This window comes from Capra hircus, chromosome 14 (assembly GCF_001704415.2).
Source record: "Capra hircus breed San Clemente chromosome 14, ASM170441v1, whole genome shotgun sequence".
NCBI classification, from domain to species: Eukaryota; Metazoa; Chordata; class Mammalia; order Artiodactyla; family Bovidae; genus Capra; species Capra hircus.
In genome coordinates this window covers 91,552,646-91,567,666 of record NC_030821.1, presented here as the reverse complement: position 1 = coordinate 91,567,666, position 15,021 = coordinate 91,552,646, and the positions used below count along the sequence as shown (strand labels likewise).

The 15,021-nt window shown below is 49.7% G+C and overlaps 1 protein-coding gene across 4 annotated transcripts in view; it reads right to left on the bottom strand.

Moving 5' to 3' along the window:
- Positions 1-15,021, bottom strand: part of SMAP1 (small ArfGAP 1) — a 180,919-nt gene that overhangs the window by 16,601 nt on the left and 149,297 nt on the right. For all 4 annotated transcript variants that reach the window (XM_018058822.1, XM_018058824.1, XM_018058823.1 and 1 more), the window contains one exon: positions 13,957-14,047. In XM_018058822.1, the coding sequence (XP_017914311.1) occupies positions 13,957-14,047 (91 nt within the window). The remainder of the gene's footprint in view (positions 1-13,956; positions 14,048-15,021) is intronic.

The window sequence follows — 15,021 nt, the reverse complement described above, 5'->3', positions numbered from 1 at the left end:
ACTGCATCTGATGACACTGCATGGACCTACGGGCACTGGCAGCTTCAATCCTCCACCACTGGCATGGAGGTGGCTTCCAGACCAGAGCCCTTATAGACCCAGAGCAGCACCACGCACGGGCCTGACCCTAACGCGGGCAGGGCTCGCTCCCTCTACAGTCATCAACAGGCCTGCTGCTCCCACCGCTGCACTGGAGAACAGCTGTATCTTCTCCTTCCATTAAGTACGTGTGTGTGCTCAGTCCTCAGGCATGCCCGACTCTTTTGTGACCCTCTGTCCAGAGGACTGCCCAGGCCAGAATACAGAATGGGCTGCCATCTCCTCCTCCGGGGATCTTCCCGACCCAGGAATGGAGCCTGTGTCTCCTGTGCTGCACGCAGCTTCTTTACCACTGAGCCACCAGGGAAGCCTTTAGATACAAACTGGCCTTTGGAAATCTCAGAAAGGCACTCCAGACAAAAATCAAAGTGGGGCTTTCTTGGTAATCACCTCCGGCAGCGAGTGAAGCTGCCATGAAAGTCAACTTACACGAGCCCAAGGGACTTTGGGATCCTTCAGAATGAGGCGGTGGAAGCGTCTGCTTAGGGACCATGGTCTCTATGCCAACACTGATATCTGTGTTGAGTGACTGGGGAAGATCTTCTCTGGGCTCCACAAGCCTAAGGTGAAGAACTCTCCCAGGCCCATGTCCCACCTCACAGACAGCATGGAACACACCTGTCCTCTCCTTTCTCCCCCAAAGTCTCCTCTCCACAGGATCCTCTAACATGATGGAGTAAAACCCCCCTCGATTCTCCTTGTCACTAAAAAGCCAAGAAACAGAACTGTTGAAAAACAAAGCCTTTTAACTTAAATGAAAACTTCTCAACCTTGGAAAATCAGTAAACAAAATCCCAGCATATCTCCCCACTGGATTTCAATGATAGTTAATTTGACTTACCATGTTTGGCTCGCTAAACACATTCTCTACAAAGAATTCTCAAATCACCTCAAAACTTATTTTTTACTGTAGGATAAGATCTTGTTTTTTACCTGCTTTTTCTCCATATTTTAAGTTATGTGATTGAAGTACCTCTGTTAACAGTTTCCTGATATAAAGCTGGTTAAAATTTCATCTGTTAATAGATCACTTAGATAATATAATGTATGGGTTTTCTGTTGGTTTCTCAGCCACAGCAGATGGAGATTTTGTAAGAAAAGGTTGTTATATGGCAAGAGGGTAATGATAAAATTGAAGTTTATCATTCCTTTTCATGTTAAGAATTTGAAGACTGGAGAAAATGTTCAAGATTAAAACTTCATGCTCAACCTTTAAAAAACACATCTATTTTTTATGTTCAGGATTTAAATAGGACAACTGAAGACTATATTACCATCATTATAAACATGACCTGTTCCCTAAACTTTTTAAAAGAATATTCACATGCTATCACTTCTGTCTGTATAAAGCATGGGAAGGGCTCCCCTTCATTACCTCCAGTTTCAGAAACGCAGGGCCCAGAGATTAATGACTTGGAGTCAATTCTCTACTAAAGCAGCAAAACTTGGACTAGAGCCAAGTCTTCGACCCTAAGACTAGTGAGGCTCTTTTCTTTAAGCTGCATTTCACAAAAGTCATGTAGTTACAACTGTATATAACTACAAATAAACCATCTAAAACTCTGAAAATTAGGAACCAGGTTTTAGCTGTTAATTATTTGCGCTGTTAAGAGAAGCAGTGAGGTGACCAGCTTGGAAACCGCTGCACATCACAGCCTCAGAGCCATCTCTCCCTGTGGCGTCCTCTGCTGAACCCGGCGCCTCCCCAGCGCACAGCACGGGAACAGACAGCGTGGCCACAGCGGGCGCTGGGCTGCGGGCGGACACGGGCAGCTCCACCACCGGCCCTGCTGCCCAGCACGGCCTCTTTCCCAAGTGCCCACCAGCAGCACAGGCTCTGCTGGTTAAGGGAAAGCTCAGAGACCACAAAAGCCACAGAACATCAAGGTGTTAAAAAAGCTTTTCAGATAAATATTTTAAAATTTAGAAAGAACGAGTCTAATTCAAATTAAATGGTTTAAATACTGTATATCGGTATAATTTAAGAAAAATAATTAAATTCACATCGGTTACATTTGGTTTGTACAAATATGTGCACACACACCCAGATAAATGAAAAACTCTCCCCTTCCAGGGAGAAGGGGGCCAAACACAGTGTATGTGTGTATATAGAAGCCATGTGTGTGTAGAAGCCGTGTGTGTATGTGTGTAGAAGCCTTGAGTGTGTAGAAGCTGTGTGTGTATGTGTGTAGAAGTCGTCTGTGTGTGTGCACATGTGTGTAGAAACCGCGTGTGTAGAAGCCATCTGTGTGTGTGTGCACGGGTGTGTGTAGAAGCCGTCTGTGCAAACAGCGTGTCAGGACTGGGGTCCCTGCTGGGGGAGGAACAATGCTGCTCCATCAACAGGCAGAAATAGCAGCTGGTGGACAAGACGTGTAATGGGAGCGCGGAGTACAAGGAAAGCCCAAGGCAAATGGAAGAAACTTAGGTGGGACAACATCATAAAGAATGATAATGAAGCACGAAGGACCCCCTGAAGAGGCAATGAGCAAACAGAAGAAATCAGGACAACGTGCTAAAGAGAAGACATTCCAGTCTCAATGGCACAGCATCAAGTCTACAACCAGCTGCTTGTGGGTAACTGTTCTTTCTCCTTTACCTTAAGATTCCAGACTAATGTTGGTAGATGACGGTTTATACTGCACACATTCCAGAAATTCAAAAGAAAGGTTAAATGTTTTGAGCTAAAGAAAGCAAGCTGTTAAATATCAGTGCTGCAGCCCACATGAACAGAAGGTCTGCCCAGCACGCAAATATGACAACCTTGTGAAGGCCATTCTACCGACGAGAAACCCTCAGGGCAGCTGTCTATTATTAGCCTTGGGTATATCAGAACTCATCTATCTGACACCGAAAATCCAAGTGAGTAACAGTAAGCAAAGCACTTAAAACAGTCTTTAGTGCCTTCTTCTTGGTCTATTCCAAGTGCCTTTGAATGATATTGTGTATAAACTAAAAGGAAATAAGAATGTAACACTTTGGATTTTAATGACATTTTAAACACTAACATTTTTAAGTTCTATTGCCAGGTACTCCGATCACACTTTATATGAAGTGTCTGAGTTAGATCCTCACATCACCTCCAGCGAGTTTTACACAGTTAAGACTGGGATTTCGACACACCTCTGCTGGTACAGCTGGAAAACTCCACTATTCTCACCCTTCCAAGCAGCTTCTGCTGGTGCCCCCAAACAGAAGCAGTGCCCCTCACTTGTCCCAGGTTAAACCAGCTCTCGGGGCAGCTGTCCCGCCTCCCAAGAAGAGGGCACCAAGGGTGAGGCTGGCCTCGCTGCCCAGCTGGGCACAGTCCCAGCTTCCTGCTGAGCCCACAAGATCGAGGCCCTCTCCCCACCCCACCCCCGCAGCCACTCCACCCCGGCTGGCCGGCCAGACAGACCCCGGACTCCTCCCCGGTGCAGGCACCTTCCTGACGCGGCGTTCAGTCTGTGCCGGCATCTGAACATGCTGAGCACGCTCTCCCGGCACCGTGCCCACAGTCGAGCACCCCCGTCCACCCTCTGCCCTCTCAGAGAGACGGGGGCTGCCTCCTCAACAGATGCCCGGCACAAAGCAGACGCACACGTCAGGAGACACATGTCAGGAGAACGCTTCTTGGTGACAGTGGCGCCATGGGGTAAAACTCTTAGGGGAAGCACAGAGACTAAAACCACCCACCACGGCCACCATAGTAACCATTCGCATGAGCTGTTTTATGACAGGAAGTCCCGGCAAGGAACACGGAACTAATAAGCCTCCACCAACAGGAAGAGTTCGGGAAAGGTCAAAAGGAGACACCACCTGTCTGACCACCTCCCAGAATCCTCCTCTCTGGTGTCCATCTTGGCTGAACAAGACCTGCACCACCAGGAAGGACTGAGTCAGAATGATCAGCTAAAGACAACCCGGAGACTAATCCCAGCACCACAAAACCCAATACTGCAAGCCATGTGACAGAGCAGTTCTCCTGGGTTCCCTTACCCTCCTGCTCTCCACCTGGGTGCCCTTTTCCAATAAAATCTCTTGCTTTTTCAGCACATGTCTCCTCAGACAATTCATTTCCAAGTGTTAGACAAGAGCCCAATTTCGGGGCCCTGGAAGGGGTCCCCCTTCCTGCAACGACAGGCAGGAAGGTGATCCTACTTCTGTTGGGAGAAAAAGGAAACAATGACTCGGAGTGTGAAAAGTCCCGGCAGTATGGTTACAAACCCCTCTCGGTCCCCATCCTACTCAACCATGCCATGTTTGACCCTGGCTGGTCCTTCCTCCCTGGAAACCTCCTCTGAGTCCACATCTTCCCGGAAGACCCTGCAGCCCGTGATGGAGACCCCTGCCGCAGCCCCACACCCCACGGGCTTCCACGCAGCGCCTGCACCCTGCTGAAACCCCTCCCTGGCTTCCCCTCTCTAAGCCCCGTGGCAGTGAGGTCACAGTTGTCCCTCTAAATCAGAACTGCGTCCTCGAGCGACACTCTGCCCATGGCCCAGAGCACTGCTGCAGTCACAGTTCTGAGCACGCGCACACGCACACGCACACGCACACGCACACACCCCCACACGCCTGCTCACATCTCAGGCAGCCTCCTCACGGACTCCACTCCCCTCTCCCACAGCTCTGCTCCGAGCACCTCCCTGAGGGGGCCTCTGAGAAGGATGCAGGTGGGGTTTAAATCACAGGACACTTTGTAAAGGGGAGGCCCAAGGACCCGGTTGTCTGGGGGTTGCTGGTCTTTCCCAGCTGCCACTCACTCTAAACACAACCCCAGAACACAGGAGCTTTTGCCTGACATCACTTTGCACAGCAAGAAAAACTCATCTGCCTCTGACCAGCAAAAGAAGTAAGGCCTGAATTGAGGAAAATAACATGGAAATTGCGAACTACAGCATTATGCCAGGTTTCACACTGCACTTTCACAGCCAGTCTCTTCCACAGTCCTACATTTCCCTAAGCAACAGTTCTGTCTTCTCATGTCTAGACTGCATGTGTATGCACACACACCCCCAACTTGTACTACTAGACACACACAGAGCCACTTTCTCTGGAATTTACCAGAGTTCCATGAACTCGCCTGTGCTCAATAAATATTAACTGAATTCATCCTTTACCTGAATGTCAGTGGCATTAGCAGGTCATAATCTATTTGCACAAATAATGAAAAAAAAGTCACAGAGTTATATGCTGCTGCTGCTGCTAAGTCGCTTCAGTCGGGTCCAACTCTGTGCGACCCCATAGACGGCAGCCCACCAGGCTCCTCTGTCCCTGGGATTCTCCAAGCAAGAATATTGGAGTGAGTTGCCATTTCCATCTCCAACGCATGCATGCATGCTAAGTCGCTTCAGTCAGGTCCGACTCTGTGAGACCCCATAGACAGCAGCCCACCAGGCTCCTCTGTCCACAGGATTCTCCAGGCAAGAACACTGGAGTGAGTTGACATTTCCTTCTCCAATGCGTGAAAGTGAAGTCGCTCAGTCGTGTCCGACTCTTGGTGACCCCATGGACTGCAGCCCACCAGGCTCCTCTGTCCATGGGATTTTCCAGGAAAGAGTACTGGAGTGGGTTGCCATTGCCTTCTCTGACAGAGTAATGTGAGATTCCTTATATTACTAATCTAGCATAGGCAGATAAAAACATGATAAGTAAGTGATGCTATGTTTTTCATTACTGTTCCTGACTGAGTGTGAACACTTAGTCTTGAGCACACCCTTGGACACCGAAAACTGCCAACTCTAATTCTTCACTGGTAACTACTGAGGTATCACCCTAGGGAGAAGTAAGTCTAAGTGGAAACGGATTAAAGAAGGCTGCTTCCATGAGGTATGGTGAAACACTCTCCTTAGTGGCAAAACTCCTTAAAGCTTTATAAATCTCCATATTACTCAAAGAACCCTTTTATTTTCTATGCAAGAAACCATTTAAAGCTTTTTCCTTTATAAAAAATGTTACTTGGAATTCCTCTGGATTTAAACACACTTGGCTTTAGAAAATGAAATAAACTCCCATGTGTGTTACTTTGTAAACTCAAGTCATAAACGTTCATTTGAAGCATATTAATTTTCAGGCTTCAAATTGTTCCCAAAAGCTTAAGGAAAGATGACTGAGAGTTAAGTGAAGCTGTTTATTTTTAATCTTCAGTTAACTTTTTACTGCTAAGTAGAGTTTCCCAGGTGGCACTGGGGGTAAGAACCATCTGCCAATGCAGGAGACATGAAAGATGCAGGCTCAATCCCTGGATTGAGAAGATCCTCTGGGGGAGGGCATGGCAACCCACTCCAGTCTTCTTGCCTGGAGAATCCCATGGACAGAGGAGACTGGCGGGCTGGAGACCATGGGGTCGCTAAGAGTCAGACACGACTGAACTGACTTAGCATGCACACACTGCTAACGAGGTGGCCTCTAGGCTAACCCACTCAACTGACTGAGAGGCCTCACAGCTGGTGGGAACCCTCCTGCTCCGTCTGCCCCTCCCGTTCCGAGCTCCGCTTCCTGCAAATCAGGTCAGCTCGCCCTGCGGCCGGCGCTCTGCCCAGCATCCGCCTGGCGCGGTGGCATCCCCCGAGGCCCCAGACACGCTCGTCCTGCCCCAGGCACATCACTGTGGTGCGTGCCACACTGCCCACTCAGTCACGCTCTGGACGACGACCACGCAGTGGTGCTTGCGTTCCCTTTCTGGTTGTAGGCCCCAGAGCCTACACACAGTCCCAGCACCACCTCTAACTCCAGGGCCCCCTGTGACACGTTGCATCTGTCTCCTGGACAAGTGGGTCTCACGTCTGTCTTGTATCACACGGTCCCCTGGCAGTCTCAGAATCTCACTTCCTATCAGAGCTCCACACACTATAACTGTTAAGAACATCGGTCTGGCTTTGTAATCTACCAACTGCTTGCCTTTGAGCAACTTACTTAACCTCTGTGCCTCAGTTTCTTCACTGGTGAAGTTAAACCAATAGTAGCTCACCAACCTCAGAGCTTCTGTGAAGATACAAGGATTCACCATCTGTAAACACTCAAAGCAGTGCCTGGCACACAGCAGGCACCATCTCCATGTTTCTTAAAGTAATGAGATGGCAATCTAACCACTGGAGTAAAAGCATCTAGCTTCAGTTCATCTATAAGCTGAGACCGGACTCTGAAGTCAGGGAGACCTGGGTTTGAACCTAGTTGTCATCCAGAAGCTGGGCCTTGGAAGCCAACTTCAGTCAGCTTTGGTGTCCTTGTATGTTTTAAAACAAAAAGAAAAGGGCAAGGTGTGTGTCTGTGTGTGACATACTCCCCACTCTGAAGGGCTGTCAGAGGTGTGTGTGTGTGCGTGCGTATGTGTGAGACACGTCCCCCCTCTGAAGGGCTGCAGAGGCTGACACGCTAACGAACTGGCCTGCACTGTTGCCCAGCCTCACCTGCATTGAGAGAGGCCCCAGGACCCAACCTGCCCAGGGGACTCCGAGAACTCCGCCGGGGGCATTTTCTGGGAGCAGCTTTCACTCCTGAGAAGCCACCGTCTGGATGTGGCCTTGAGGCCAGGGGCTGGGGTCTTCACTGTCCACCTGCTGACCACCAGGCAGAGCCCAAGGGTGACGGCTCAGGAAGCAGGAGGGGGCGCCAACTCCTGACCCCAAACTGCTCGCTCATGCAACACTCATCAAAAGTCTCCCTGCAGCCACGATCAGGCCCTCGATGCCCAACAACTGGAAGGTGCCTTGCCTACAGGCAGCGTTCACACCATTAACACCTGGACATCACCCCCGCCATCACGTGCCTCACAGTCCCTGGGGCCCGGGTCTGGAGGACGTGACACCCTCCCCCTGGGCTCTGCTGCTGGATCTCCCACAGGCCCACTCGCCACCCTCTGTGGCCTCCCCTCAGACTCAGGACTGCGGGTGGCAACTGCCCACAGCTGGTCTCTCCCAGCAAACAGGCACACACCTGTCTGCTCCTCCTCCACAGGTGTAATCACACTCAGACAGTCAAGGCCCCCTTTTTGAAAGGCTGAAATAGTCTTTAATCATTCACTGAACATACTCTTCTGAGCAGAAACAACACAAGATTTTATTAATTTCTAACTATATCTGAGAACCACTGTTGTTGTTGTTCAGCTGCTCAGTCGTGTCCGACTCTTTGCAATCCCATGGACTGAAGCATGCCAGGCCTCCCTGTCCCTCACCATCTCCTGGAGTTTACCCAAGTTCACGTGCACTGCGTCAGTGATGCCATCCAGCCGTCTCATCCTCTTCTCCTTCTGCCCTCAATCTTTCCCAGCGTCAGGGACTTTTCCAATGAGTCGTCTGTGTGCATCATTTGACCAAAATAATGGAGCTTCAGCATCAGTTTCTCCAGTGAATATTTGGCGTTGATCTCCCTTAAGGCTGACTGGCTTGATCTCCTTGCTGTCTAAGGGACTTTCAGGAGTCTTCTCCAGCACCACGGTTCAAAGGCACCAATTCTCTGGTGTTCTGCCTTCTTTACAGTCCAGCTCTCACAACCAACCGTACGTGACCGTCAGGAAGACCACAGCCTTGACTATATAGACCTTTGTTGGCAGAGTGATGTCTCTGCTTTTCAACACAGTGCTTAGGTTTGTCATCGCTTTCCTGCCAAGAAGCAATCGTTGTCAGATTTCATGGCTGCAGTCACCATCTGCAGTGATTTTGGAGTCCAAGAAGAGGAAACCCATCACTGTTTCCACCTTTTCCCTTCTGTTTGCCAGGCAGTTGGAGAAGGCAGTGGCACCCCACTCCAGTACTCTTGCCTGGAAAATCCCATGGACGGAGGAGCCTGGTGGGCTGCCGTCTCTGGGGTCGCACAGAGTCGGACACGACTGACGCGACTTAGCAGCAGCAGCAGGGGGAGGATGCCATGATCTTAAGTTTCTTTACCATTCAGTCTTAAGCCAGTCTTTCTTTCACTCTCCTCCTTCACCCTCATCAAGAGGCTCTTTAGTTCCTCTTCGCTTTCTGTGGTACCATCTGCACACCTGACGTTGTTGAGGTTTCTCCCGCCTGTCTTGATTCCAGCCTGTAACTCATCCAGCCCCACATTTCTCATGATGTGCTCAGTGTATGGATTAAACAAACGGGGTGACAGCAGACAGCCCTGTCATACTCCTTCCTCGATCTTGAGCCAGTCAGGTGTGCCATACAGGGTTCTAACTGTTGCTTCCTGACCCGCATATAGGTTTCTCAGGAGACAGGTAAGATGGTCTGGTATTCCCATCTCTCTAAGAGCTTTCCACAGAACTGTAACAGACTATAAAATTACTTCAGGCACGTGCGCTAGACAGAGCCTCCTCTCTTCCTCCCTGCCCGGACAGCAGCAGTACGCACACAACTAACCCCCAACCCGCAATTCCTCAGGCCAGGGCTCAGCCGTGGCCCAGTCCACCCAGTCACAAACTTGTGGTACTTTTCAGTGTATGGCCTTTGAAAAACAGAAACCTCTCCGTAGGAATTTACTGCTTTAAAGGTAATTAGAGTGCTTTCTGAAAGTATTTTATTCTTTAGTTTCTGTCCAGAAATCTTACAAACACAAAAAAATTTACAGAAAAAAAGGTAGTGTATTCACCTCCCTCATTATATAAAACTGGGACATATATTACTAGATAATTAAGCAGGTTATATATAATAGTAAAAACTATGTTTAACTAGCATTGTCAACCCATCTGATCTTGGCTATTGTGACAAGTAAATGCTTTTATTTCTTGAAACAGGCATGAAGGAGAAGACTTTAAAACTTGCCTAAAGCTGTATGTTCCTCTGAGCTTTTCAATTAAGAAAAAACTGAGGAACCCATTATCTAAATACATCTCTGTGTAGTTCAATATTTAAAATAACTCAAAGCTGATGAAACGTTCAGGCAGAAATGTCCCTAGATGAATGTGAACAAGCAGAAGGATACACCCATGTAAGCAGTACAGACACCCTGAACCACGCTTTCATCACTAAGCTCCAGCCCGCCTCTCTGTGAGCTCTCCCCAGGCATCTGTCCCCGACAGTCCCATGCACCCACGTGCCCAACAGCCTGCGGTGAAGCCTCTGGCCCCGGAGCGGGGTCTGCAGGAAGGCCAAGCTGAAGCCAGCAGGCCATGCTTCACCCCACAGCCACAGGTCTGCCACGCCTCACGGCTGGAGCGGGTGCTCACCCTGAAGACTGCTCTCAGACGGGACCTTCTAGAAAAAGAAGTCTGAGGCCATACTAACCAGTTGCTAAGCAGTCTGTCAGCTTTTGTCCCACGGAGGCCAGGTCGTCACCAGCAGAGGCTGGCCATGAAGCCGCGCACCGCGCGGCTCCCATCCTGGGAGAGGCTCGCCTGCAGGGCACAGACAAGCGGCACCCCGGCGGCGGCGGGAGCTGGGGTCAGCTCTGCTCTCAGACGGCAGGGGCGCGGTCTAGTCCAGCGGCCGGGCTGGCCCTCGCCAAGAGGGGCCCGAAGACCTGGCCATTTCCAAGAGCAGAGGGCAGGTAACAACCAAGTATGGACCCCACTTCTAACACCAGACAGTGAGGCAGAGTAAACTGTGCTTCCACAAGCTTCCAGTGCAAATTAACACCTGAACATGAAGTCGTTCTTGCAGGCACAGCCAGGAGCATAAAGGCCCCTCCCAACTATCTTTAACGCCCAGCAGAGCCCAGCCCCCTCCCCATCCACACTCTTGCCAACGGCGACGTGCCCGCCACAGGGGCGAGCGCAGCAGCTGCCACAGAGGCTGTAAGGCCTGCAAAGCCAAAAACAGTTATTCCCTTTCAGAAAAGCATTGCTGACTCTTGCTAAAAGGCACACAGAGTATTTTATGACTTTGGGATGGGAGTAGATCAAGAAAGGAGAGCTGAGGAAAACAGGTTTATCTCAAGCCACTGGGCTGAAACAAAAAGGTTCGCTAAAGGGCCAGTTAAATGGGAAGTTCACATTTCTGAAAAATTGCCTTGACTATCATCCTGTGCGAGACTACTAAAATGTGACCCCGAATCCTGGCCCTCTGGGGCTGGGTAACTGCACTAACTCTGTGGGGCCTTTCTCTGTCTTTCCTGCAAACGTGTAACGTGAAGTCCGTCTCTGCTCTCACCCACATGTGCCTGCCTTTGCACGCGGCCATAAAGCAGACTGCACACGCCTACTGCCCCTGCCCCAGCACACCGCCACCTGCAGGGAACCAGAGCGCCACGCTTACCCACGAGAGGCTGCTGGTCTGTCCTCATTCAGGAGCACTGCTCTCTCAAAGCCAGACAGTCTCTTCTGGAACTTAGGTGACTGGTAACCGGCAGGAGCAGAGCTGTGCATGCTCTGGTTGAGGCGCCAGCCTTCCCACTGCTGCGACTTCATCAGCAAGACCCCTAAGCCCTCCTTCTGACCCCGTCACCTGCCCAGCCACCGCCAGAACTCTTCTAGCACACAGCTAGAATCGTCAGGCAGCAGCAAACCCCCTGGATATGTCCTTACCCTCTCCTTTGAGCACTCCCACACCCTCCTACCGAGAGCAAACCTTGGCTCTCCCCTCAGGACACAGTTTCCTGAAGCTCTCCCACCGCTGAAACAGGCTCACAGAGCCCCAGTGAGACCCAGCCATGGCTGACATCACAGAGCCTGACACCAGAAGAGGGGAGCCGCAGTCTGAAATCCCCACGACCCAGGGACTGTGAGACCAGGCGGTAGAGGCCAGGGACACATTGAGAGGAGACACGCTCTGCGACTGTGACCAGCTGGAAAGCAGGAAGCACAGCAAGTGATGCTCCACAGACGGCTCAGTGTTTCTGAGGTCAGAGGTCAAGTGCCAGGAGACAGGACCACGCAGCATCACTGTGGCAACAGCTGGGCACCTGGGGCCAGTCCCGCCACCTGTCTCCCAGATCACCTCCACACCACCATACTTGGCCACTGGAGACCTCACGAGAGCAACTCTGCTTGTCCCAAGGGAGCAGGCTGCCTGTTCTACAGTCACTCCCAAAGGGAAACATCCTACACTGCTCACTGGTCAGCGAACGCTATTGGCTCCTCTTTAAAACAGGTCCAGAGCCAGCTACTTCTTACAACTCCCCACACCACCACCCCCCTCAGCCACCGCCTCTTAGCTGTGTTACTGGTCCCCCTGCCCCTATGCAGCCTCGCCTCACCACACCCGACTCTTAACACAGCAGCTGTAAGAAGTCCTGAAAAACTCAAGTCAGAGGAGGTGCTTCTTTGCTCGAATCCCTGCAATGCACTTCCAGGACACTGCAAGCAGATGCCAAAGTCCTATCGCAGTGGACCTCCCTGTCGCCCCACACCCTCCGGGTCTCACGCACCCTGGCCCCATTCATGTGGTGGCAAGGCTGCCACGGGGCCACCACACCCACCTGTCTCACCCCTACGGGCAGGGAGCCCTGACTTCCTGAGGTCCTCACTCCAGTGGGATCTCAGGGAGCCCCCAGCACCCCCAGCCCTATTTAAAATCACCACCACTCCTTTTTGTTTTAGCTACAGCACTTACCAAACACGACCCATACCACAGTTCACTATTTTATCACTGCTTCCTCAGAGAGAATGAAAGCTCCCAGAGGCCAGTCATTTTCACCTGCTCTCCTTCACAGCTCTCTGCTTAGCGTCTAGGTGCCTGGATACCAGCAGACACTTTGTGAAGAGCTGTGGGTCAGTGAGTCTGTAAGGGCAAGAGTCAGGCCTGGGTTTGATCTAACATTTCTAAGGCATGAACTGGTAAGCAAGGCACTAGACTGGAGAGGAGATGCTGCCGTGAAGACAAAGATGCATGCAGTCTTAGTAGGATCTATTCTCACTTTGGTGATGAGTCTTTTTTCCCCTCTCTCTCATTTAGAGGAAAGGAAGCAAAATACATAAATTAAGAGAACTTGTATTCAACATAATTCTATTTAGTGTGCCTGGACTGAGCCCTATTTTCAGGGCTCATAAAATCATACTTATTTTGTTCTATTTCTAATATATACCTCCTAATTTCACCACTACAGAAGATTTTTATCGATAGGGAGTATATTTGCATGATACACCAACTTCGAAGAAATGACTAAAACATTCAATTGTAATTCTGAAAACAGAAAACAATCTTAATAAGAAGATCAATTTTTAGAAAATTTTATGAAATTCAGCTCCATCCTTCAACTATCTTTTACTGTTTTCCTTTAGCCATTAATCTTTCTCTAAACTAGACAGATTTTTTTCTAAATTAATTACTGCAGAAGGCTCAGATAAAAATAACTATTTATCAAGCTACTTTAGAACAAAGAGGAGAAGCACTTAAGAAGAGCTGACATTTGCAGATAAGGACAATACAAGCACTCTTTGAACGGAAGCTTGTTTACCTGCCAGGCAGACAGCATCCATCTGTCAGCCCCGAGAACAAAAATGACATTAAACTGAGCACTTCTTACTGTCATCACACACATAACGTGGACCTAGCTACTAGTTCGAAGTATAAGGCGTGTTGCTTCAGGTAACCAAAATAAAAGCTTTCTTTAAGACAGCACCTTACAATAAGGCTATGCCAGAATTATTTTGCTAAGGGATCCCCTCCAACCCCGCAAAAAGCTAAATAAAGAGAAGAGGGGTGGGAGAAAACGCAATCTACTCCTCGTTTCAGTGCTGAGGCAGCATGGCCCCCCAAGCCTTGGAGACTGCTCTGGCAGCTCCCCTCTCTCTAGGAACTCAGCAGCCGCATTTCTGCGAAAGCACTGCTGACAGACGCCAGCTCCCTTATGAAGATTTCCTTTTTTGTGGGAACACAGCAAACTAACCACACCGTGTCCAAATTCAGTTAACAGGTCCCTTTGGCACAATGACGATAAAGCCATTCTAGTCAATGCAAGTCAGGGTTTCAACTGTTTTGTAGCTCTAAAGGTGACGTGTTTTTTTTTTTTACTTACCAAGTCCTAAAAGATCAACAGTGGGCTCTGCAGCTTTTTTAGGGCTGGTACTTTTTTTAGGTTCCAATTGCTGATCTTCTTTCTTCTGCAGCTTTAAAGTAAATAATCAGATTTATTATTTTTTTTCAAATAAATTGAACAAGGCTGTTAGGCCTCAATCAGGCATACTTTTGATGAAGTTAACACAATGCAGCATATGAAGCAGAGGATGATAACCCTGGAGTGTTTATTATCATACACTGGCTAACACAATCACTCACCCTGAAATGATAAACTGGACATATCAGGACCCCAAGATGGTAAACACAGAACTTTAATCTTAATGTACTTGTTCTTAAGCATCTAAACCCTTTAGGTGAACGTTGCACACTTCGCAGCAGCACCTGCTCCCTGTGCCGCCGGGCGGGCCCCAGAGCCTGAGCGCAAAGCACATCTCTCTCCCCAGGCTGCCAGCACAGGCGGGCACCCCTGGTCCTGCCGGAACCCAGCTGACGCGCGGCCAGCGCTCGCTCTACTGAGCCCTGCAGACATGCCGCTGCTCACAAACCAAAAGTCTGCAGCAGCCAGCGTGGAGCACTTTTCCTGCATCTGTTCACTCTGTGTCTCTGGGTTGCAAATATTTCATCACTATTATATCTGTTATGGTGCTCCGTGATCAGTGACCTTTGATGCTACCCTGGAACTGTTTTGGGGTGCTGTGAACCACACCCACATAAGGCACCAATCAATAAACGTGTGTCCTGACTGCTCCACAAATCGATGGCTCCCCATTCCCTCCCTTGCCTCGGGCCACCCTGTTCCCTGAAACACAGCAAGGCTGAAACCAGGCCAATTAGTAACCCTACGGGGTATCCAAGTGCTCAAGGAAAGGAACAGTCCCATGTCCCTCACTTTAAATTAAAAGCTAGAAATGATTAAGCTCAGTGAGGAAGGAACGTTAAAAGCCAAGACAGGTCAAGAGTAGGGCGTCTGTACCCAACAGCCAAGTCGTGAATGTAAAAAAGTGTTATTCCAGTGAACACGTACATGCTAAGAAAACAGACACAGTCTTAGTGCTGACACAGA